Below are 21,956 nucleotides of genomic sequence, written 5' to 3' on the forward strand. Positions count from 1 at the left end.
AGATGATTTCCTGTAACAGTTCATCGAGAGGATTCGGCCAATGAATTAATTATTCATGCATTTTAGGCAAATGTTTACCATCATTAAAACAAATAGCCCTAAGGCTATAAAAAGTTGCTACTTAGAAACATCCAGACATCCATATCGAAGACCTAGAAACCGATGATCCGCATGCAACCACAACTGATACAAATTAACCTCATGTCATGTTAGATTAACCTCTACCGCGACTTGCCACCTCTCCTTGTCGGAGATTTCTGACGACGGATCGATTGAGCTGCCAGGAGTGCAACCCTGATGGGCTCTGATGGAGCCAAGCCCTGCGATTGCATGCAATCATATATCCTCTTTGCATCTTCCAAGAGTCCACCTGCCAGGAGACCGCTTATGATCCTCTCGAGCTGATCAGCACGCAACAATTTGCTCCTGGCCTCCAGAATCTTAAGAGACTTGCGAGCCTTCTCCAGCCGGTGTGCCCTCGAGTACATGTCGCAGAGGCTAACATGAATCTCAAATGGAGCTTCGCCCTTCTCTGCTAGTTTGCTCAACAGCCCTTCTGCCTCATCCACTAGCTGTAACCTGCCCAACCAATCCACCAGAATACTGTATGTTGCTATCCCCGGTTGGAAACCATCCTTCTCAAGAGTTAGCAGCAGGTCCAAGGCCTTGTCCAAGAGGTTCTTCTTCACATAGGCTGCCATCATGCTAGCAGTGCATCGGTCATCTGGCTTATGGCCAGATCTAATCATGTGATCAAAGTGACCCCGAGCCTGGTCAGGATCGCCTGACTGCCCATAGGCCTCCACGAGCAAGGTAAATGACTCCAAGGTTGGCTGGATTCCTGCAAACTGCATGGTGTTCATAATTCTCTGTGCTCCATCAACTTGCCCAAGCTTTGTAAATGCTCTCAGCAGCTCCATGTATATTTCCTTTGTGGGTTTAATATCTCTCGACTCCATTTCCCTCACCAGCATCTCCCCTTGTTTTGGAAGGCCAGCCTTCACATAAGCTGTAATCATTGAATTGTACACCTTCAGGTCCGGTTGGAAACCTTCCTTCCTCAAGCTCTCAAAGGCATCTTTAGCACGATCAAGATCTCCTGCCTTGCTATACATATGAACTAATATAAGAAAAGTTAGAATATCTGGCATGATGCCCCTTCCGGTCATCACCTCAAGAATTCTCTCAGCATCTTCCATGTGATCTGCCTTGGAGTGTGCATCGATTAGCTTTGAGTAGTCACGAATATTTGTCTCGAAAGATTCCTCAGACAAGAGGAGTTCAGCAACCTGCAATGTTAGGTAAATTGCAAGACATACATCAGTAGATTTACATCTAAAACGTGATGTGAAGCATGCAAATGGGGCACTAAACAAGGTTCAGAAACTAAAAACAGAACATACTTAAGGGTCAGATGTTGTTGGTTCTTCCTTTTACATGATAGGAGTAACTTTATTACTTACTGATTAAGCTAGACATCAAGTTGAAATATGCAAACCATGAGATGCCACTGCTCTAACTCATTCATAGCATCTAGATTGTACAGGATGGTCATTTGCAGATATACATATGTAACCAAAGCGTAGAAACTGTCTCCAGATAACCTGAAGATCAACCATATGCAGGGCTGAGGTGATAAAAAAACCAATTCATTGACAAATGAGGAGTTAACCTCGGAGAAGCCGAAAGACTATGTTTTTAAGATTGATTTCTAACATTTTCGGCATTCCTACAAATATCTAACAACACTGACTGTGAAGAAAGAATATCATCATTAATGAAGAATGGTAACTTGATCACTGGTTAACAACAGGGAGAGGGAGGGGAGGTTAAAGCAACAAAATAGTATCAGATTACCTAATAAATTGAATAAAATTAGGCAATGCTGTCATACCGGATCAGCTATGGATATGCTATAGGAAGTTTATGCTGATCCTCATTATCAAGTCTGCAGTTCTAAAAGGCCCCAAAGAACAATTTTAGAACTAATCAGCAAACTGTCAGCTTTGGTTGTATTTGATTTGGTCGGTCAGTTATTGATGTTTAAATATCACCCTTCAGACACATAATTATCTGGAAATAATCAATGTTTGAAAGAAAAATGCATTCTTTAAGTATAGATGTGCTAGTTCACCACTGATAGGTCCATCAGGTCTAATAAATAAATAAACCGAAACCTTTGAATATTAAATTCTGTGAAATGCAGCAGGTCATTCCTATAATCTTCCTTTAATCTACCTTTTTTCTTCATTTCTGCATTTAGTTTCCTCTTGACATGTAAGTTTTTTCTCTCTATTTCCCATGCCAGAGACTATATTCTAGAGCAGCAAACCTAATTATGTTTATTGGATCAGTCCACTTCTTGAGTCAAAAACCTCAAACTCAACCTCTGTATTAACAGGTATTCTCAACATGTATTTCCGAATAAATGCTCCATTAAATGTTTTAATTGCACATTGCTGAATAAAATACAGAAATTAAATGAATGCAGGCTATAATGATGCTAAAATCATGCCTCAACTATGAGGATGAACGAAATTATAAAAGAAATGTTGCTGCAACTCTATCGATCACGTAACTTGTCCTACACAAATTCCCAAATGGATATAGCACCCTTAATGAATACATAATGTGAATGCAAAACTCAATCTCAACTTCCATCGACAAAGGGAAGAAAGGAAGATACTTCAATATCATTCTTTATGAAATTTTTAACTAAATCAGCCTACAAACAACTGAAACATAGTAGTAAAATAATATTCTCTTGATTGAGCTAATCCTCCAACAAGTGTACTATGTTGAATCTCGGATTTTAATGATGAAATCAATTGATGAATTTACGATCTAATCCATGTTTTGAGAAAAGTAATGCAGGACTAACTTCGATTATGAAAAGACAAAACAATTAAAGCAAAAGAATCATAAGTTGGGCCGTAGTTAGAGATCGGGCATCGGGCCAAAAGAATCGGACATTACGGGAGTCAACATGCCGATAGATTAGGCGATACGCCAAAGGTTCGGGCAAAGCGTCGAAAGTTCAATGGAAGTTCGCCGGGAGCTTGGATGAACAAATGACAAGCTGGACAACTTAGATTTACTGTTTTGTAATTGTTTAAGTTAGATCTTAATTTGAGTTAGGTTTGGGTATAACCCTACTAACTCAATTAGGGGCCAACTAGGCCCAAATTAGGGCTGAATTAGGCCTGCTATTTAACCTATTCAGTGACCCAGAGCCACGTCAGGCGGTGGCACCGCCAGCCCTAGCAGTGCCACTGCTTGAGGCTCGGCCTCCCAGGTATTGTCTGGGCGATGGTACCGCCAACAGTTAGTGCTATCAAGCGATGGTACCGCCAGAGCTCAATCTCCGAGGCTCTCTCAGGCGATCGTACCGCTTAGACCGGCAGTAGTACCACCAGTTGTCAGAGCAGCAGGCGGTGGTACCATCAATACCTCGAAAACCCGAGATGAGGCACTTTTTGGCTCCATTTTTTAAGTCATTTAGGAGCTATAAATACCCCAATCTTTCCTGCTTGCAAATGCACGAAATTGAGAACAAAAGTCTTAAGATTCTAAGTTGTAAAAGTCTTGAAAAAGTGCTATGTGTCCTCCTCTTCCTTAAGATTTGTGATCATTCTAAGAGATGTGTGAGAGGTTGTTTCCTAAACCTGTGAAAAGGAGAAAATGTTGTAAGAGGGTAGTTGATCTTCGCCCGTTGAAAGAAGATCGATAATAGAAGCCGGTGGTCTCGACGGAGGAGGAATCGGGAGTGGACGTAAGTCACGACGACCGAACCACTATAAATCCAGTATGCTCTTTTCTTTTGTTGTTTACCTTCATTGCCTTCTTATTTAATTGTCTACTACTTTTTCATGCACTCTTACGAACGTTTTTAAGTTTAAATGCATTTTCGTTACGAGCCTTATTGAACGTAATTTCTCAAAATAGCCGAAAGTTTACGATAGCAATAATTCACCCCCTCTCTTACTGTCATTCACGATCCTAGCAGTTGGTATCAGATCTACGTTTCTCTCCATTTGGTTTAACACCCAAGGGAGGTGGTTTTTGCTAATAATCTAGAGGGTCACTCTATCACTCTTCCTCCTATGTTCAATGGGACAGACTACACATATTGGAAAACTCGCATAAGGATTTTTCTTATTTCTATGGATTTTGAGCTATGGAATATCATTGAAAATAGTTTTCAAGTAAAGTTAAAGAGTCAAAAATTAATCTCTTGATACATAGTTATGAGTTGTTTCGAATAAAATCAAGTGAGACCATTGGAGACATGTACACCCATTTTACGAATGTCGTCAATGGTTTAAAAGCAATTGATAAAAAATTTTCTAACTTTGAACTTGTAAATAAAATACTAAGATCCCTTCCAAAAAGTTGAGATCCAAAAATAACGACAATACAAGAAGCAAAGGACTTACATAATTTTCCGCTTAAAGAACTTATCGGGTTTTTAATGGCCTATGAAATAACATGTATGGCACATGATGAACATGAGAACAACCTTCTAAAGAACAGGAAGAATATGGCACTTAGAACTAAAGAAGACAACTTGGAAGAAAACTCAAGTGATGATGATGATCATGATGATCATGATGATGATGATGATGATGATGACTTGGCACTTTTTACAAGAAAATGTAAAAAATTCTTTAAAAGGAACAAAACAAAACAAGACACTAAGAACAAAAATGAACTCAAAAATGACACAATAATATGCTATGAATGCAAGAAGCCGAGGTTCTTCAAAAATGAATGTCCCTAAATGAAGAAGAAGCTACCAAAGAAGAAGAAAGCACTCAAAGCGACTTGGGACAATTCGAATGCATCCGAAGACGAGGAGCTAACAAACAAAGATGAAGGTGCAAATTACGCTCTAATGGCGCTCAATGACGAGGTAAGTGACTCAATCAAATCTCATTTAGCTTATGATGATTTACTTCGTAGCTTATGATGATTTACTAAATGCTTTTAATTATTTATATGATGAATGTAAACTAGTTAATAAAAAATATAAGTTGTTAAAAAATGATCATGCTTCTCTCTCTAGTAAATTTAAAAAATTAAAAAATGAGCATGATTATAGTATGTTAACTCCTTGCATTAAGTGTAAACAGTTAGATTTACTTAAGAAAGCAAATGTAGTATTTCAACAAACTTTAGAAAAATTTAAGATTGATAACAAATCATTAAACATGATCCTTGCCAATAAGTGTCATATTCGTAGAAATGAAGGAATTGACTTTATGAGTAACACTCAACAAAAGCCAACTACTTTCGTTAAAGAATCCACATTACATGTTTCCCCTGAAAATAAATGTAATTTCTATGGTACATGTCGACATTTTACTTATAAATGTTTATTTAAAAAATATAGCTCACACAAACTAGTTTGGGTTCCTAAAGGAACCATAAATAATTCAATGTCATTAGTCAAAATAGGTAGATCATTTCATAAGGTACCCAAAGCTAAATATGTACCTAAAGTGAACCCTCCTCCTTTCTTGTAGATATGTCTACAATCAAAAGCTAATAGCAAGAGATGGTACCTTGATAGTGGATGCTCAAGGCATATAACCGGAGATCCAACACAAAGGATTTGTGTTGGATTTGTCACCTTCGGAGACAACAACAAAAGAAAAATTACTGGCAAAGAAAATATAGGTAACAAATCAAACCTTTTGATTTAAAAGGTTTTATTAGTGGATGGTTTAAAACATAACTTGGTATGCATTAGCCAATTGTGTGATAAGGGTTATAACATAAAATTGAATCTAATGCTTGCATTATAAAAATACCACACAAAAATAGATCATTGATTGCCTTAAGGACTAATTATGTGTATACCATTTACCATGATGAGTTTTATGATGAAACTTGCTTTTCGGTTTTAAACGATGACGCATGGTTGTGACATAGGAGACTAGGTCATGCTAGTATGAAACTAATCTCACAAATTACAACTGAAGAACTCGTGAGAGGAATGCCTAACATTAAATTTGTCAAAGATAAAGTTTGTGATGCATGTCAACTAGGTAAACAAATAAAGAGTAGCTTTAAATCTAAAAATTAAATAAGCATCTCTAGACTATTACAATTAGTTCATATAAAATTATTTGAACCAATTAATACAACAAGTCTAGGTGTCACATCCATCATTTTCGAAAATTTTATAAGGGCTTAATTGTAATGTAGGGACCTAAATGTAAATTTTAGCAATTAGATATGATTTGTGAAAGATTCATATTAAATTTAAAAAAACAAAATGGAGGACATGTGTCACTAGCTAACCTAAGGATGGTGTCACCTATGTTTGTCTATGGATGACACATAAGCTTCTTTCATGCGAATAAGAAACTTTGCTTTGGCTCGAGGTTGTGCATCAACTCCCCACATTTGGGAATCATATTTTTCTAAGGCAAGTGTTCTAACCCTTTCCTATAATAATCTTGATCTCTGATTTCATCTTAATTCTGAAAATTTTGAAAGATTTTGGCTTCGTACATGATATTTATGTCGTTTGAGAATAAAACTATGAATCTGGAATTTTTCGAGATTTGACATTTCTACATTGTTCTAACCATAACTTTCTGCACCGATTTTTGATTTAAGAAAAATCAAATTCATCCGAAAATAGACTCACAGCTCTTTCTTTTGATACTAAGATCGATAAATTTGAAGTTCAATTACCTTCCCAAATTGTTATTTCAACTTACTCTATGAAATTTGTAAAACAGAGACTGTCGGTTCTAACCTTTTAGTACTCTCTTGCTTATAACTCTCTGTTATAAACTCTTATTTATGCAAAACATGATTTATTAGAAACTAGACTCATAAATCTTTCTAAGCATAGCTGATTTAAAATATTTGGAGCATAAATGCCTATCCAAGCATATGTTCTAATCAACTCTATGAATTCTGCAAAACAGAGATAATGTTCTCTGGCCTTTGGTTACTAAATTGTTTATAACTCCTTGTTCGAAACTTCAATTCATACAAAACTTAATTTATCTAAAACTAGATTGATACATCTTTCGAATGACACCTAAATTGTGCAAATTGGAGCATACTTGGTCATCCAAATAATTCATGCAATGTGCCTCTCAAAATCTATCAGAATCGAGCTTTGGTCGATTTCACCTATTCTTGTTTCATCTCTTTCGAAATTGATTTATGCTAAAATCCTTACTTTAGTTGTGCTTTACATTATTGCTTTGAAATCCTGTATACTCTTGTCCTTACAAGTATTTGCATACCTGAATCTATTATGTTAAAGTTTGTGTTTGTATCGCATTTCGTATAAGCACATGCATTTCATTTGTTTCGCATGTGCTTCCGATATGTGCCAATTTTATTGTTCACAATGTCCTTTTGTACTCTGGTGTTTGTGGGATAATGTGAACCTTACTAGAAATGATAAAGAGAGTTATGTTTAGAGCCCACGATGCTCTGCCGACCCCCTATGACTTCACTCAGACGTGGGTGGATGGAGCTCCCAAACGTGGGAGACTTATGTTTGGTGGTCATTCAAAAATGGACGGACTATATTATGTTATGATCCCACTTCACCTTCTATGTGTTTGATATAATATCCAGAGCTTTAATTATATACTTCTATGTATGCTTTGGATAAGAATAAAATGAATGCAACGTCAAATACGACGTTTGAGCTTCTGTTTCGTATTTATTCTTTGATATGTTCCGAAATGCTTCTTATGCCTCCGAAATGTTTATACGCCATCAATACGCTTTGAAATATTCTATATGTCATTGATATGCTCCAAAACATTTCATACGTAATTGATATACTCCAAAATATTTCATTTGTTATTAATATGCTCCAAAACATTTTATGTGCCATTGATATGCTCCACAATGTTTCATATGTCATTGATATGCTCCGAATCATTTCATACGCCATTGATATGCTCCAAAATATTTTATATGCCATTGATATATTCCGAAACATTTCATACACCATTGATATGCTCTGAAATGTTTCATATGCTATTGATATGCTTTGAAACATTTTCCTTTCGCCCTTGATATGCTCCGAAATGCTTTATATGTTATTAATATGCTCTATAACATATCATACGCCATTGATATTCCCATAAATGTTCCTTACGTCATTGATATGCTCCAATTTGTATTTGCTCCCTTGTTATGAACAAAACATGCTTCGAATGAAATGACATTGTAATTCTACATTCATTGAGTGGCTATCTATGAACTCTTGTATCCCTGCCTTGTATTTGATACCTTATTGTTTCAAACTATCCTCTTTCGTCATGGATATGTTAACCGCTTACTGAGCTCTATATGCTCACTTTGTTGCTATATAAATTTTTCAAGATAGCTTGTCGCTCGCTAAAATGTTTAAATTATGCCGAGGCAATAAAAAGCTAGAAGATTTTGGGGCAAACCATAAGTGGATGATATGTTTTTGTTGTATAAGTACACTTGGTGTCTAATGAAATGTTGATGGTAAATCTGAACTTATGAGTTTTATAGAAGTTTAAAGGACCTCTCATGTTTAGGATTTTGAAGTGTTAAGTTTAATTTGTGTAATGATATGAACATGTGGTAAATATTGGTTTTTGTGATTGTATAGAATGCCACACTTGTGGATTTATAAGGTGGTTATTGTCTTAGTGAGTTTGGCTTCAGATTTTATGATTCATCGAGTGATGTGGTATATGATTTTAAACTGCACAAGCTTTATGAATTATGGAATTATAGATGTGAATGAATTAAATGTTTTCTCAGTGTTCTCAAATGTGTTTGGATCGTGGATTATGATTAAAATCTTAATATTATCGATTTAAGACAAGTTCACGCTTTCTGAATGAGAAATAAATTTAGGGGCGCGACACTATGAGATAGTAAATACGCTTTCGTTATAATTGATTATTATAGTAGATATACTTGGACATACTTCTTGACACATAAAAGTGATTGCTTTAAATGTTTTTCAAAATTTTGTAAACTAGTTCAAAGTGAAAAGGATTTTATGATTTCCTTTATTCGAAGTGATCATGGTGGTGAATTTCAAAACCATGATATTTAAATTTTTTATGATTTAAATGGTTATAACCATAACTTCTCTACTCCAAGAAACCCACAACAAAATAGAGTTGTTGAGAGAAAAAATAAGAGTTTACAAGAGATGGCAAGAACCATGTTAAACGAACATAACCTACCTAAATATATTTGGGCCAAAACCGTTAACACGACATGATATGTCATGAGCAGGGTTCTTGTAAGACATCTCCTATCTAAAACTCCCTATGAATTATGGAACAATAAAAGACTCAATAATTCTTATTTTAAAGTTTTTGGTTACAAATATTTTATTTTAAATGAAAATGATACCTTAAGAAAATTTGATGCAAAATTCGATGAAGATATCTTTCTTGGATATTCCTTTATTTCTAAAGCTTATCGTATCTTTAATAAAAGAACTTTAGTCATTAAGGAATCCATTCATGTTGTTTTTAATGAACTTCCCGAATTTAAGAAAAATAATTTTGATAATGATTTTGATGTTTTTAATTTGAATGAAAACTCTCCTCCTTCAAACAACTTGAATGCATCTTCTTCCAAGAATCCTTACCCAAGGAATGGAACTATGTAGATGCTCATCCTGAGGAGCTAATCATTTGAGATACATGAAAAGGTGTTCAAACTCGTTCTTCTTTTAAAAATTTTTGTGCAAATATTACCTTTTTGTCTCAAATTGAACCGAAATGCATTGACGAGGCTCTAAAAGATGAATCATGAGTTTTTGCAATGTATGAGAAGTTAAATCAATCTGAGAGAAATAAGGTGTGGAAGCTTGTTCCTAAACCTAGTGACAATCTTGTAAATGGACTAAATGGGTCTTTAAAAACAAACAAGATGAACTTGGCATCGTAGTTCGAAACAAGGTTAGATTACTGGCCAAAGGTTTCAACCAAGAAGAATGTATCGATTATGAAGAAACCTTCGCTCCTGTGGCAAGATTAGAAGTCATAAGGATACTCCTTGCCTATGTCAATTGTAATAATTTTAAGTTATTTCAAATGGATGTTAAAAGTGTTTTTCTTAATAGCTTTATTTTCGAAGAAGTTTATGTTGAACAACCATTCGGATTTAAAAATGCTCTTTTTCCAAATCATGTTTATAAGTTATCTAAGGCTCTCTATAATTTGAAACAAACCCCAAGGGCTTAGTATGAGATACTTAGTTATTTTTTAATTAAGAATGATTTATTGAAAGGCAAAGTCGATACCACATTGTTTATTAAACATTATGAAAATAATTTTCTTATTGTTCAAATTTACATTGACGATATTATTTTTGGTTCTACAAATGAATCCTTGTGTAAATCTTTTGCCAAGAATATGAGTCAAAAGTTTAAAATGAGTTTAATGGATGAATTAACATTTTTCTTAGGATTATAAATTAAGCAACTAAATGATGAAACTTTTGTTAGTCAAACTAAATATGCTTTAGATCTATTAAAACGATTTAATATGGATAGTGCTAAGGCTATTAATATACCAATGAGCATTTCTACAAAATTAGATATGGACATTGATAGAGAATGTTTTGGTCAAAAAACTTACAAGGGTATGATAGATAGTTTACTATACCTCACAATAACTAGACCTGATATTATGTTTAGTGCTGAATTATGTGTCAGATTTCAATCTAATCCCAAGCAATCTCACCTAAAAGCTGTTAAGAGGATTTTCATATACCTAAAAGGAACTCCTAATCTAGAATTATGGTATCCAAAAACCAAAAATTTTGAATTAATTGTTTATGCCGATGCCGACTTTGGTGGATGTAGAATAGATAGAAAAACTACATCTGGAATATGTCAATTCTTAGATCATTCACTTGTTTCTTGGTCTTCCAAAAAACAAAATTTGGTTACATTATCTACCGTAGAGGCTGAATATGTAGCAGCAAGTGCATGTTGTGCATAAGTTATTTGGATAAAAAACACTTTAGAAGATTATAGAATTTATTCGAAAAATATCCCTATAAAATATTATAATACTAGTGCTATTTATTTAACAAAAATTCTCATTTAACACTCGAGAACTAAACATATTGATATTATACATCATTTTATTAGAGATCATATTAATAACCATGATATATCTCTAGAATTTATTGATACAAAACATCAATTAACTGATATTTTAATAAAACCTTTGAATGAGGAGTAATTTGATTTTATCAAAAGAGAATTAGGCATGTTAAATCTTCCTAATGCATGAATTCCTCTTATACATTTTTTTTATTTCTCAATTTTTCGTAACTTGAGTTTTCCTTTTAAATCGAGATCGTCCTTCCTCTTTCAATTTACAAAAATAGAGCTTTGATTCATGGACTTTCGGATTCATGACTTAATCTCTCTTTCGTTAATGTGATGATTGAAATATTTGCACCATTGAATGTTTGCACCATGTGATGATTGTTATCTTGTTCATCTCAAAGAAGATGCAAGAGTACTCGCTTGCTAGCATCTCAAAAGAGAAGCAAAAAATGCTAGAAAAAGAGAAAGTCTAGCTTGCACATCTCAAGAAAACCAGGAGTGCTAACTTGCACAATTCATAAAGAAAAATTTACTGGCTTGAATGTTAAATGTAGGACAAAGTAAATGTTTAATGATTGATGCAAACAGTCCATGTTGCAGTGCACCAACGATGACACTACTAGACTGGCGATAGCACCACTTATCTTTTGGGACATCATATATCTATTATGGATAGCACAATTTACAATCTTATAAGAATTCCTAAAAAAAGATGTTATTTTATAGGACAATGGGACACTGAATCGGTTAGGGTTACATATTCTAAGGCGTTATTTACTATCTTTGAAAATCCTAATCTGTCTATTGTTCCTAAAAGTTGTGAGCATATGCTATCATTCAACACAAAAGTACATCATAGCATAATTAGTATTCTACTTCCAAACAATATCATCATGATGAAGTTAGTCAAATGGAAATAAGTACAATATATTGGATTATAAAAGGACGTGATAACTACTTTGCATATTTGATACGTCAAAACATGATTGGGTTACCAATGAAAGACGTGATGCTTCCATATGGTGGCTTAAGTACTAGACTGATACATGCACACGACATAATCCTTCCCCCAAATGAAGAAACTATGAAACTAGACAAATTCAACATTATCAATAGAAACTTATTAAGAAGATTAAGATACATAGTAATAAATCATGTTTGGACTAGATTACCTAGGAGAACTGATCCTCCCCCCACCTGAGCTAGAACCAGAAACACCTAAACATAGGGGAAGTCAATCTCATCCTACCAGTCCCTTTGAGGCAGCACCTCCGACAGATCCAACACCCTCCTCATCTACTGATTCTATAGCAACTAGACTGGATCGAATTGAACTTCGTCAGGATCAAATTTTAACTGAGATATAGCACATTCATGCTCAGTTTGATACTCCATTTAGGCAATTTGGATTACCACCACCTGAGTAGCTTGTATATTCCTCCTTTTTGTTGATAACAAAGGGGGAGAAGTCGATGGTTTCTTAATGTGTACCTTGTCTGAGCATGAATGTGTTGCACTCATCCTACCAGTCCCTTTGAGGCAGCACCTCTGACAGATCCAACACCCTCCTCATCTGCTGATTCTATAGCAACTAGACTGGATCGAATTGAACTTTGTCAGGATCAAATTTTAACTGAGATATAGCACATTCATGCTCAGTTTGATATTCCATTTAGGCAATTTGGATTACCACCACCTGAGTAGCTTGTATATTCCTCCTTTTTGTTGATAACAAAGGGGGAGAAGTCGATGGTTTCTTAATGTGTACCTTGTCTTGCACTCCTTGGTGTTGCACTCTTTGATGTTATAATGTACATTTTAATGTCTTGCACAATGTACTTTTTAATGTTTTGCACTCTTTGATATTATGATGCACTTCTTGATGATATTATGATGATATGCATATAATACTTTTGATATTATGTTGATGCAATGCATATGAAGTATGAAATGATGAATTTTGCAAAGAAAATGATTAAAATTATTTCGACTTGAATTCTAAAGTTATCATTTTTTGAATTCAAGTTTACCTTATCTCGATATGGCATATAGATAGGGAGAGTTAAGATTAACTTCATCATCAATTGGTTGACATCATCAAAACAAAGAGAGATTGTTGAATCTCGAATTTTGATAATGAAATCAATTGATGAATTTACGATCTAATTTATGTTTTGAGAAAAGTAATGCAGGACTAATTATGATTATGAAAAGGCAAAACAATTAAAGCAAAAGAATCAGAAGTTGGGCCGGAGTCGGAGATCGAGCATAGGGCCAAAAAAATCAGACGTTGCACCAAGATCGAACGTTGCGGGAGTCAACATGCTGATGGATTAGGCGATATGCCAAAGATTCGGGCGATGCGCCGGAAGTTCGCCGAAAGTTCGCCGGGAGCTTGGATAAACAAATGATAAGCCGGCCAACTTAGATTTACTGTTTATAATTGTTTAAGTCTTAATCATCGTAGTTAGGTCTAAATTTGAGTTAGGCTTGGGTGTAACCTTACTAACTCAATTAGGGGCCAATTGAGCCCAAATTAGGGTTGAATTGGGCTTGTTGTTTGGCCCATTCAGTGACCCGGAGCCACGTCAGGTGGTGGCACCGCCAGGGCTAGCGGTGGAACCGCCTAAGGCTCGACCTCCCAGGAATTGCACCGCCCAAACTGGGCGATGGTACCACCGACAGTTAATACTGTTAGGTGATGGTACCGCCCTGTCAGGTAGTGGTACCGCCAAAGCTCAATCTTCGAGGCTCTGTCAAGCGATCGTACCACCAGTTGTCAAGGGAGTAGGTGGTGGTACCGCCCAGTACTAGCAGTGATACCGCCAGTACCCCGAAATCCCGGAATGAGACACCTTTTGGTTTCATTTTTGAAGTCATTTGGGGCCTATAAATACCCTAATCTTTCCGCTTGCAAATGCACGAAATTGAAAACAAAGGTCTTGAGATTCTAAGTGGTAAAAGTCTTAAAAAAGTGCTAAGTGTCCTCCTCTTCCTTAAGATTTGTTATAATTCTAAGAGAGGTGTGAGACTTGTAAAGGTTATCTCTTAAACCTGTGAAAAGGAAAAATAGTTGTAAGAGGATAGTTGATCTTCGCCCGTTGAAAGAAGATCGATAGTAGAACCCGATGGCCTTGACGAAGGAGGAATTGGGAGTGGACGTAAGTCACGACGACCGAACCACTATAAATTCGACGTGCTTTTTTCTTCTGTTGTTTACCTTCATTGTCTTCTTATTTAACTGTCTACTACTTTTGCATGCACTCTTACGAACGTTTTTAAGTTTAAACATATTTTTATTACGGGCTTTATTGAACGTAATTTCTCAAAATCGTCGAAAGTTTACGATAGCACTAATTCACTCCCCCTCTTAGTGTCATTCACGATCCTAACATACTGAATATATTCTGAATAATAATAGAAACAATGAAATTTTAAGTTCTTTATTTTGTTTCCACCAATTTGTAGCATGTTTCTGCAAACTCTAGAACCTATTATCTTGGGCTCTAAACACTATAAACATAAGATTTTGGTTAACCAAGGCTCCACACTATGCAAATAGAAGCATGCCAATTTAGATTTAAATAATTATTTAAAGAAATATCCTAACAACAGTTAACGCAGATAAAGTTCCATTAACGCAAACAAGGTTTCTGTACCAGAGAGGATATGCATCCAAGAATATGAAAACGGAAAGAACTGACCTTTAAGTACAAATCCACATTTCTCTGCTTGATTCTGTCAAGCAATGCAAGCCAATCAATCCTCTTTGGCTGGAGGAGCTCCTTCCATTCTGCCAGCAATGGTGCTGGGTCATCCCTTTTAGCCTTCAAAGAAAGGATCCTCTCATCAACCTTCTTACACTTCCCCTCAACAGGCTGCAGCTCCTCAGGCACAAAATGCTTCTCAGCCTCCTCCACCTTCTCTGCCACCTCCGCCCATTTGGGATCCGACAAATCCAGCCCATAGATCTTGTATTTGATCTTCCCCTTCCTCTGTGGCAAAGCTGCCACCTTTGACCCCCCAACTTTCTCCTCCGCCAAAGACACACTCCCTGCATCAGTCCCAGAGCTCAAAGACAATACTTTTTGTCGCTCTTGGTTCTGGGCCTGCTCCCGCATCCGATCCAGTTTCCGGTAAAACTCGACGTCCTCCAACTTTTCTCTCGCCCATTTGAACCGAAGCTCCCGAAGCATCGGTCCCTGGATGCCGATGTCCCCTGCGAATCGGCACATCTCCTTGACCTCATCCCAGTGGAGGTACTTCTTGAGCTCCTCCCTCATCCGGTCCCTCCGCATCGCCTCGTACACCGAGTTGCTCACCTCGACGACCGTCTTCCATAAGTCGTCGCTGAGATCCACGGGAGGATCGTCGACGCTAGCGCCGGGCTCCATCAAGGCGACGACTTTCTGGCAGACGACGAGAAGCATGGCCTCGAGGGTGTCTTTTGGGAGGGCCGGGTAGGCGTCGGCAAGCTTGGGGCGGATGATCCAAACGAAACGGGAGAGGAACTCGTTCATGGGGCCGTCCTCGTCGTCGCAGCCGTCGGTGTGGGTTTCCTCCGGAGAGAATAATTGGACGACGCGCGAGGAGCTTGGTTGGGCAGGAATGACGCTTTGGGGGTTCGGAGGGAGACCATGGAGGGTTCGAATTAATGGCGAAGATAGAGGAGGGGGAGGAGAAGGGGATTGAGGAGTCGAGATGGAGGCTATCGGAGAGAGAAAGAAGCGAGGGTTTCGTCGGAGGCGGGAGAGTAGGAAGGATCGCATGGTCGAAGAGGAGATACCCTAGAAAATGAAATCGCTTCGTTTGCTTAATCCCTAATATTACGAGGGAGAAGGCGACGCCAACGTGCAAAAGTAAAAAATATTTTTTTTTTTTAAATCATATATATATATATATATACATAATAATGTATCCTTTCGAAAAAAGGACACATTTAAGCTTTTTTCCTTCTCTCTTTTCAAAATTTATCAATGGACACCCTTAAGATAGTCCTTACATGTTCTATAAGAAGAATTAAAGGAGAATTATATGGTTTACAGGTTCTTGCTCAATCTTGTATCATATTTGTCTATTATGGGAACATCGAGATAATTTGGATAAATTTTATGGTGGTACACTCATGAATAAATTATTTTATACTTGATGATAAAATCAATTTTTAAAACATAATAAATTTGACTTAAAATATCTAAAATTACTTTAAATAGTAAACTAATGGAATATATATATATATATAATATACACACACACACTATTTAAGTTTGACAAATTGTTACACTCGTTTATAGAATCAAGATAAAAAATTATACTTATATAAATAGAATGCAACACAGAGTTCCTTTATGAGTGTAACACAATATTTACTGTATATTTTAAACATCAAAGGCAAACATAATGTAAATTTATTTTATTATTTTAAGTATTTAAAAAAAAAATTGTAATCTAATTCACACATCTTCATCTTGATTTTGCAATCAAGTGCAGCTTCAAAATTATATATTGGATTACAAAGTCTTTGAAGATCATCCTCGATAGAGAAAAAGTCTTTAAGGTCAAAATGTCCATGAAAAGAAGTCAAAGGGCCTATTAGAGAGTAAGAATTTGCGCGTAAATGTCAACTCAAAGGTAGCTTGTTTTTAGGGGGGAATTCTTTCACCTTTGTGGGGATCGTCGTGTTTCCTCCCCTTATAATTATCGTGATTGCAGCTACATAAATCTTCGCCGTCATGTCAGCTGATGATTCTATCAAATATACGGCATTTGCTTCAAAGCTGCATTTACTCACACAAGAAGTGGAGACGACAAAAGAGAAAAGATCAAACATGAAACATTCCTAATTCCATTCATCAAAGCTGGGATTAGTAAAGCTCAAAACCTTATACTAAATTACACTACATAGTTCAACCACTTCCAGTACAGGAGGATGGAACTGGCGACCAGACTCCTTGCTCGGTTGTCACGTATGATGTGCATGACAATGGTACCAGACAAAGCCCTCTACTCCTCAGATCTCGCCTTGGCTCGTCACTCTCCCCATTCGATGCCTTGGAAGAAGAAACAACGCTGTGTAAGTTCTGTGAGGACGGAGTGGAAGCGTTCTTACGTCCGTAAACCTCCGACTACTTAATTCATCCAACATTTCTTGATATATATATTTTATGAGATGCTGCTACGTACCTCTTCCATTGTCCTTGATCTTTTACTGCCACATGACCTCATGTATGGTACACTTAATTTCTGTACGATATTCATGGAAAACAACTATTAATTATTTGCACAATTGTCGCAAGTGTTTCTCAGATATTGCTGCATTTAACTGTCTAATGTGGAAAAATAAATAAATTAACTGTATAATGTGCAAACGAAGAATAAGTTTGAGCTTGTCTTAAGTGTTTATTATATACTGATGGTGATTACCTCAACCTGGTCCAGCAGAAATTTGATGTATCCAATGGCCTCCATTAGCACTGAAGCTGTGTCAGTCTGCACATCAAGCGATGAAGCTTTTACTGTATGTGTTGCATCCGTAGATAAACATGTTATGAGCTCATAAATTGGCAGCAACAGGATAGGCTAACCGGCATACTTTTTTCTTTTTTTTCCTTTTCTTTCTTGTATTAAAGAAAAAATGGGGTTTATATATATATATATATATATATATATATATATTAGCTCGCCATGTGTTCGTCGCCAATTACGCTCAAGAAGCAGTAACAATTGTGACAGAGAGATGGGAGGAGTAACCTTGCCAAATGGTGCCACCAGCTGCTGTAGTGCTGCAATCCTATCGCCCAGCTTCTCCTTCCTCACCTTTGAATAAACCAAGGAAAACACAAAGGAAATAACCTCGACTTTATTCACTGCTACAATTACTTCCTACTCTTGAAGAACTCAAAAGCATGCTCTCAAGCAGATGCAACATACCTTGAAAGGAGAGAAGGACGAGCGCTGCTGCTCAAACCGAGGCTTTCCTGGTGGTGTTTGAGATGATTTGTCTTCCCAAGTGCTGTTGCATCTCCGTGCTTCTGCTACTCCACTGGCCAAAGATGGCATCTGAGCGATAGTTGAAGAAAACCTCGAGGGTTAGCCTGATTGGTGTATGTAAAACCCTAAAGCAACACACTTCTGCAATCTTTCTTTAGAAAAGAAGATTCATGTCACTCGGTAAAGCTGAAAAGTGCTTTGTACTCTATGGCATCAGTGTAGGACTTCTGAAATGATGAACACGAGAACAGTGATCTCTGGTGCAACGAAAAAACAGTTAAATCTCGAAATCTCTTGCAAACATCAGAAGAATCCAAGGAAGTACTGATCTTCTCCGATAGGAAAAAAACAAGAAAGTTCCAACGAGCATTTTGACTCAGACAGTCAATTGACATTTCATGATCGGACCTTCCAAAAGTTCTACTTGGAGGTCAACAACTTCACAAGTATGTTGCCAAAGACAGCAGAGATGATCATGAAGTGTTTTATGTGAGGAAAACCCATACATTATGACACAAGTGTGTGATGGATAGGAGTGCATCATCTTGCTTTGTGCTTTTTCCTTGATCTTTTAAAGGAAGGCTTCCGTGCTGTTTACTCTACTATCACTGTTCTTCTAAAGGTTATACGTACTATCAGGTTCATCACATCAGATGTTTAGATTGGAAATGCTAGTATACCCACCTTAAGGTGGTGGTGGTGAAATGGCTCTGGAAGTACTGATTCTTGAAGATGGTCTAACGCGGAAGTTGCATCCTCTCCAAACAAGGCCATTCCAGTGAGCGAAGTCTGGCAGAAGCTCCTTCCTAATCTAGCTGAAGCCAGCAGATCCAACTCATGTAGATCCATGTCTAATGAACCTGCGACCAACGGCGGATGCGGACTCGAGCGTGAGAAATTAGCTGTCGGAGGAGCAAAGCTCGAGCTTTCAGACAAGTGTCCCAGGAGAGGCTGAAGGCCATCAATCTGGCGATCTGAGGCCAATGCTCTTACCAAGAGCTTCTGGTGTAATTGGTGGTCTAGATTAAGCGTGGGAAAAGAGTTCTCTGACAACTCTTTGACCTTCGCTGCGTTGAGCTGATGGGCAGGCAGCTGGTTCATGAAGCCTTCTTCGGTGTTGCTAGCCCAGTGATGAACCCCTAGGTCATGAACCATTAGTGAGCTAGCAGGTGAGATTTCATGGCTTGAACTGAAATCTCTGTGGCCAGATAGAACTCCATTGGCATTCGACACGAAGTCGCCGCAGTTCCTGCATAAAGTCGGTCTCCATATGATTCAAAGCCAAGCTAGGGAAGTAGTTCTAAACGTGCATATAGAGAGAGCATCATCATGCATAGATTTCAAATCCCTAGGATCTCCGAAAGAAGAAAAGGCAGCAGCAAACTAACCAAGCAAGAAAATTCCAAACCCTAGGAATTAGATAAAAGTTTCTGACTCAATTAAAGTTTCCAACACATAGAAGCGTCGATGAACTGTATATTTATATATATACATATATATATATATATATATATATGTATATGTATATATATAAATATATATACATATACATATATATATATATATATATATATACATACATATATATATATATATATATATATGAAGGAAGAAAAATTCGGCGGAGCTAAATGTGGAAGAACTTGTTGAGTACGAATTAACTTACAAGAGCTGGTTTTGGTTCCACTCGCGGTTGCTAGCAAGATCATAGAAAGCTGGAACTGTCGCTAAAGAGGAGAAACCGTGAAGCTCTTCTTGGTGGTAGTGATCCAGATATGAAGACCCCATCATGGTGCTTCAAAAGCTTGATAGTCCCAAGAAGAGAAAAAGAGAGGAACTTACTGGAGATCTGAAATCTACTACTCCTCCACCCAAAGAAACGTTTGAACAGCCGATGCATATAAATCTACTTGACTTTATCCAACTTTTTCACTGACTTTCCTCTTTGCTTTTTCAAACCCATGTCTATATATGTATACATAAGCCTCAAAGCTGATCGAATTGTAGTGAAAGAGAGGATGGAGCGAAGTAGTCGATGGTGTGTCCTCTTTCTAAGCCATCTCTGTGCGTGCCTCTGGCGCGTCTCTTATAGCTTTTCTTTTCAGAGGAACTTTCTGCAGCTCTAAAATTAAAGATAGGCGATCATCTTTTTACCCCAAAGAAGAAGATGAGAGATGCTCTCTCTATCTCCTGGCCCTTTCCTTCTCTCTCCTCCTCTCTCGCTTCTATCTTTTGGGCTTATATGATGGTGTTGTTGCAGGCAATTACAGGGGGATGATTGCACTTCATATGTCATTATAACTCTGCCTTCCATCCCAAGGCTTTTTCCAACAAGGTCTCCAGGAGATGGTAATAATTGCACCCATGCTCTCTCTCTCTCTCTCTCTCTCTCTCTCTCTCACACACACACACACACACACACGACAATTGAGAACATGGCAGATCTTCTTATCACATGGAATCTTAAGCATGTCGACTATAGTACTGTATTATATCTGGTTGCGTAACACATGTTTGAGGCAGCTTTATACCATGTTTTTTTACGGTGGAATGCAACGTACAAACATAATACCAAAAAGTAGACAACCATACGACGCTCGGGTTCACGTCTCTTCTATTTTCATTTTTATAATATTTAAAATTAATGAGGATATATTTTTCTTATTTATTTTCTTTTAAAGATAAATCACCATCGACACATTTTTACCCTTTCAGAATGAGCTCAAAAAACACTTGTAAGGATAAAAAGGTGATGCAGATTTTAATCCTCCTACTTTTCAATCAATATGTATGGGACTAAGTGTGCTTATCAATTAGTATAGATTATGTGGTACACATAAACAAAAAATTTAAACAGGATGTGGCCTTAACGTTGATGGTAGAAACAAAGCGGTGGAAATTTGATTTACAGAAATGTGGCACAACTTCTATAAAGATTCTAATTGTCTGTCACGATCTCCTGTGGAAAGCGAAAGAAAGCAAGTTAGTGTTGTTGCAATCAAGATGCATAGTAAATGCCTTGCATAACTTGAGAATTAATTCCAAAGGAATCAAACACAACTCTATTTATTCATTAAAAAGATAACTGATCTTGGGCGCCAACTTTGACCAAAGGGTCTCTAATTATTGATGGTGAACAGATATCAGTGTTGATGCCTGCGTAGTACCTACACTTCCATAAAGCTAACGTGTTCCCTGTTTCGCACTCCATCGTCTCCCACAAAAGCATATGGCATTTACTCAACGATAATATGGAGCACGGTCATTCAATGTCCTTTTTTTTTATTTTTTTAATGCACTGGGGGACATAACTCGGATATCTAGTCAACACTTCCCGACATCATTGGACATTTATGCGACTACCATTCATTGTGTCGAGCTTCTTTTAAATTCGTATACTTTTTTTTTATTTTTAATATATATATATATATATATATAATGTACTCGATGATTCAATCGAATGACTAACACTTGGAAGCATGTCCTCTTATTCGTTTAATTGTTCAGAATTTGGCTTATGAATAGATCATTTTGCTGACTATTCAACATGAATATATGTATGTAAGTTTTACTAATGTCCACACCTTCTCTCTCTCTCTCTCTCTCTCTCTCTCTCTCTCTCTCTCATTCTCTCTCTCTATTTATGTTTTCTTTTCTTAGAAGGCTACATTTTGAAAGTTTGTTCCGTGGTTTCATGTGCTTTAATCGTGGCTAATAAGTTAGGATTGGTACTTACTACTGCATGGTCATTGATTTATTTGGAAAAAGATTTGATGGTCTCTAACATTCCTCCTAGTAGATTGACATTTTGTGGGAGGTTTGATAGAGTTGTTGGAAGGCGAAAAAACTCGAAAGAAGA

General features: G+C 36.9%; 2 protein-coding genes across 3 annotated transcripts; both read right to left on the reverse strand.

The window, feature by feature from the left end:
• Window positions 1–41: 41 nt before the first annotated feature.
• LOC135624262 (pentatricopeptide repeat-containing protein At1g05670, mitochondrial-like) lies at window positions 42–15,912 on the reverse strand. The gene is made up of 2 exons (XM_065127691.1): window positions 14,812–15,912; window positions 42–1,289 (listed from the first exon to the last, which is right to left on the reverse strand). The coding sequence occupies exons 1-2, from the start codon at window positions 15,874–15,876 to the stop codon at window positions 222–224; spliced, it is 2,133 nt and encodes a 710-aa protein (XP_064983763.1). The 5' UTR covers window positions 15,877–15,912; the 3' UTR covers window positions 42–221.
• A 1,015-nt stretch (window positions 15,913–16,927) lies between these two features.
• Window positions 16,928–20,473, reverse strand: LOC135637222 (transcription factor bHLH110-like). 2 transcript variants are annotated; one of them, XM_065149786.1, is made up of 7 exons: window positions 19,764–20,473; window positions 18,782–19,346; window positions 18,038–18,166; window positions 17,858–17,923; window positions 17,531–17,596; window positions 17,291–17,350; window positions 16,928–17,157 (listed from the first exon to the last, which is right to left on the reverse strand). In XM_065149786.1, the coding sequence occupies exons 1-7, from the start codon at window positions 19,886–19,888 to the stop codon at window positions 17,014–17,016; spliced, it is 1,155 nt and encodes a 384-aa protein (XP_065005858.1). In that variant the 5' UTR covers window positions 19,889–20,473; the 3' UTR covers window positions 16,928–17,013. The 2 variants fall into 2 exon arrangements, with proteins under 2 accessions (XP_065005858.1, XP_065005852.1); XM_065149780.1 differs by having other exon boundaries at window positions 16,928–17,187.
• Between the last annotated feature and the right edge of the window lie 1,483 nt (window positions 20,474–21,956).

Source organism: Musa acuminata, chromosome BXJ1-3, assembly GCF_036884655.1.
Source record: "Musa acuminata AAA Group cultivar baxijiao chromosome BXJ1-3, Cavendish_Baxijiao_AAA, whole genome shotgun sequence".
Taxonomy (NCBI): domain Eukaryota; kingdom Viridiplantae; phylum Streptophyta; class Magnoliopsida; order Zingiberales; family Musaceae; genus Musa; species Musa acuminata.

Bases quoted from the DNA above. Each gene is read 5' to 3' on its own strand.
- LOC135624262 (XM_065127691.1), bottom strand. From the start codon at position 15,876: ATGCGATCCTTCCTACTCTCCCGCCTCCGACGAAACCCTCGCTTCTTT. The intron at 1,290-14,811 runs GTCAGTTCTTTC...CTAACATTGCAG, and splicing joins ATGTGGATTTGTACTTAAAG to GTTGCTGAACTCCTCTTGTC.
- LOC135637222 (XM_065149780.1), bottom strand. From the start codon at position 19,888: ATGATGGGGTCTTCATATCTGGATCACTACCACCAAGAAGAGCTTCAC. The intron at 17,924-18,037 runs GTATGTTGCATC...GTTTATTCAAAG, and splicing joins CGTCCTTCTCTCCTTTCAAG to GTGAGGAAGGAGAAGCTGGG. The intron at 17,351-17,530 runs GTAATCACCATC...AATATCGTACAG, and splicing joins TTCTGCTGGACCAGGTTGAG to AAATTAAGTGTACCATACAT.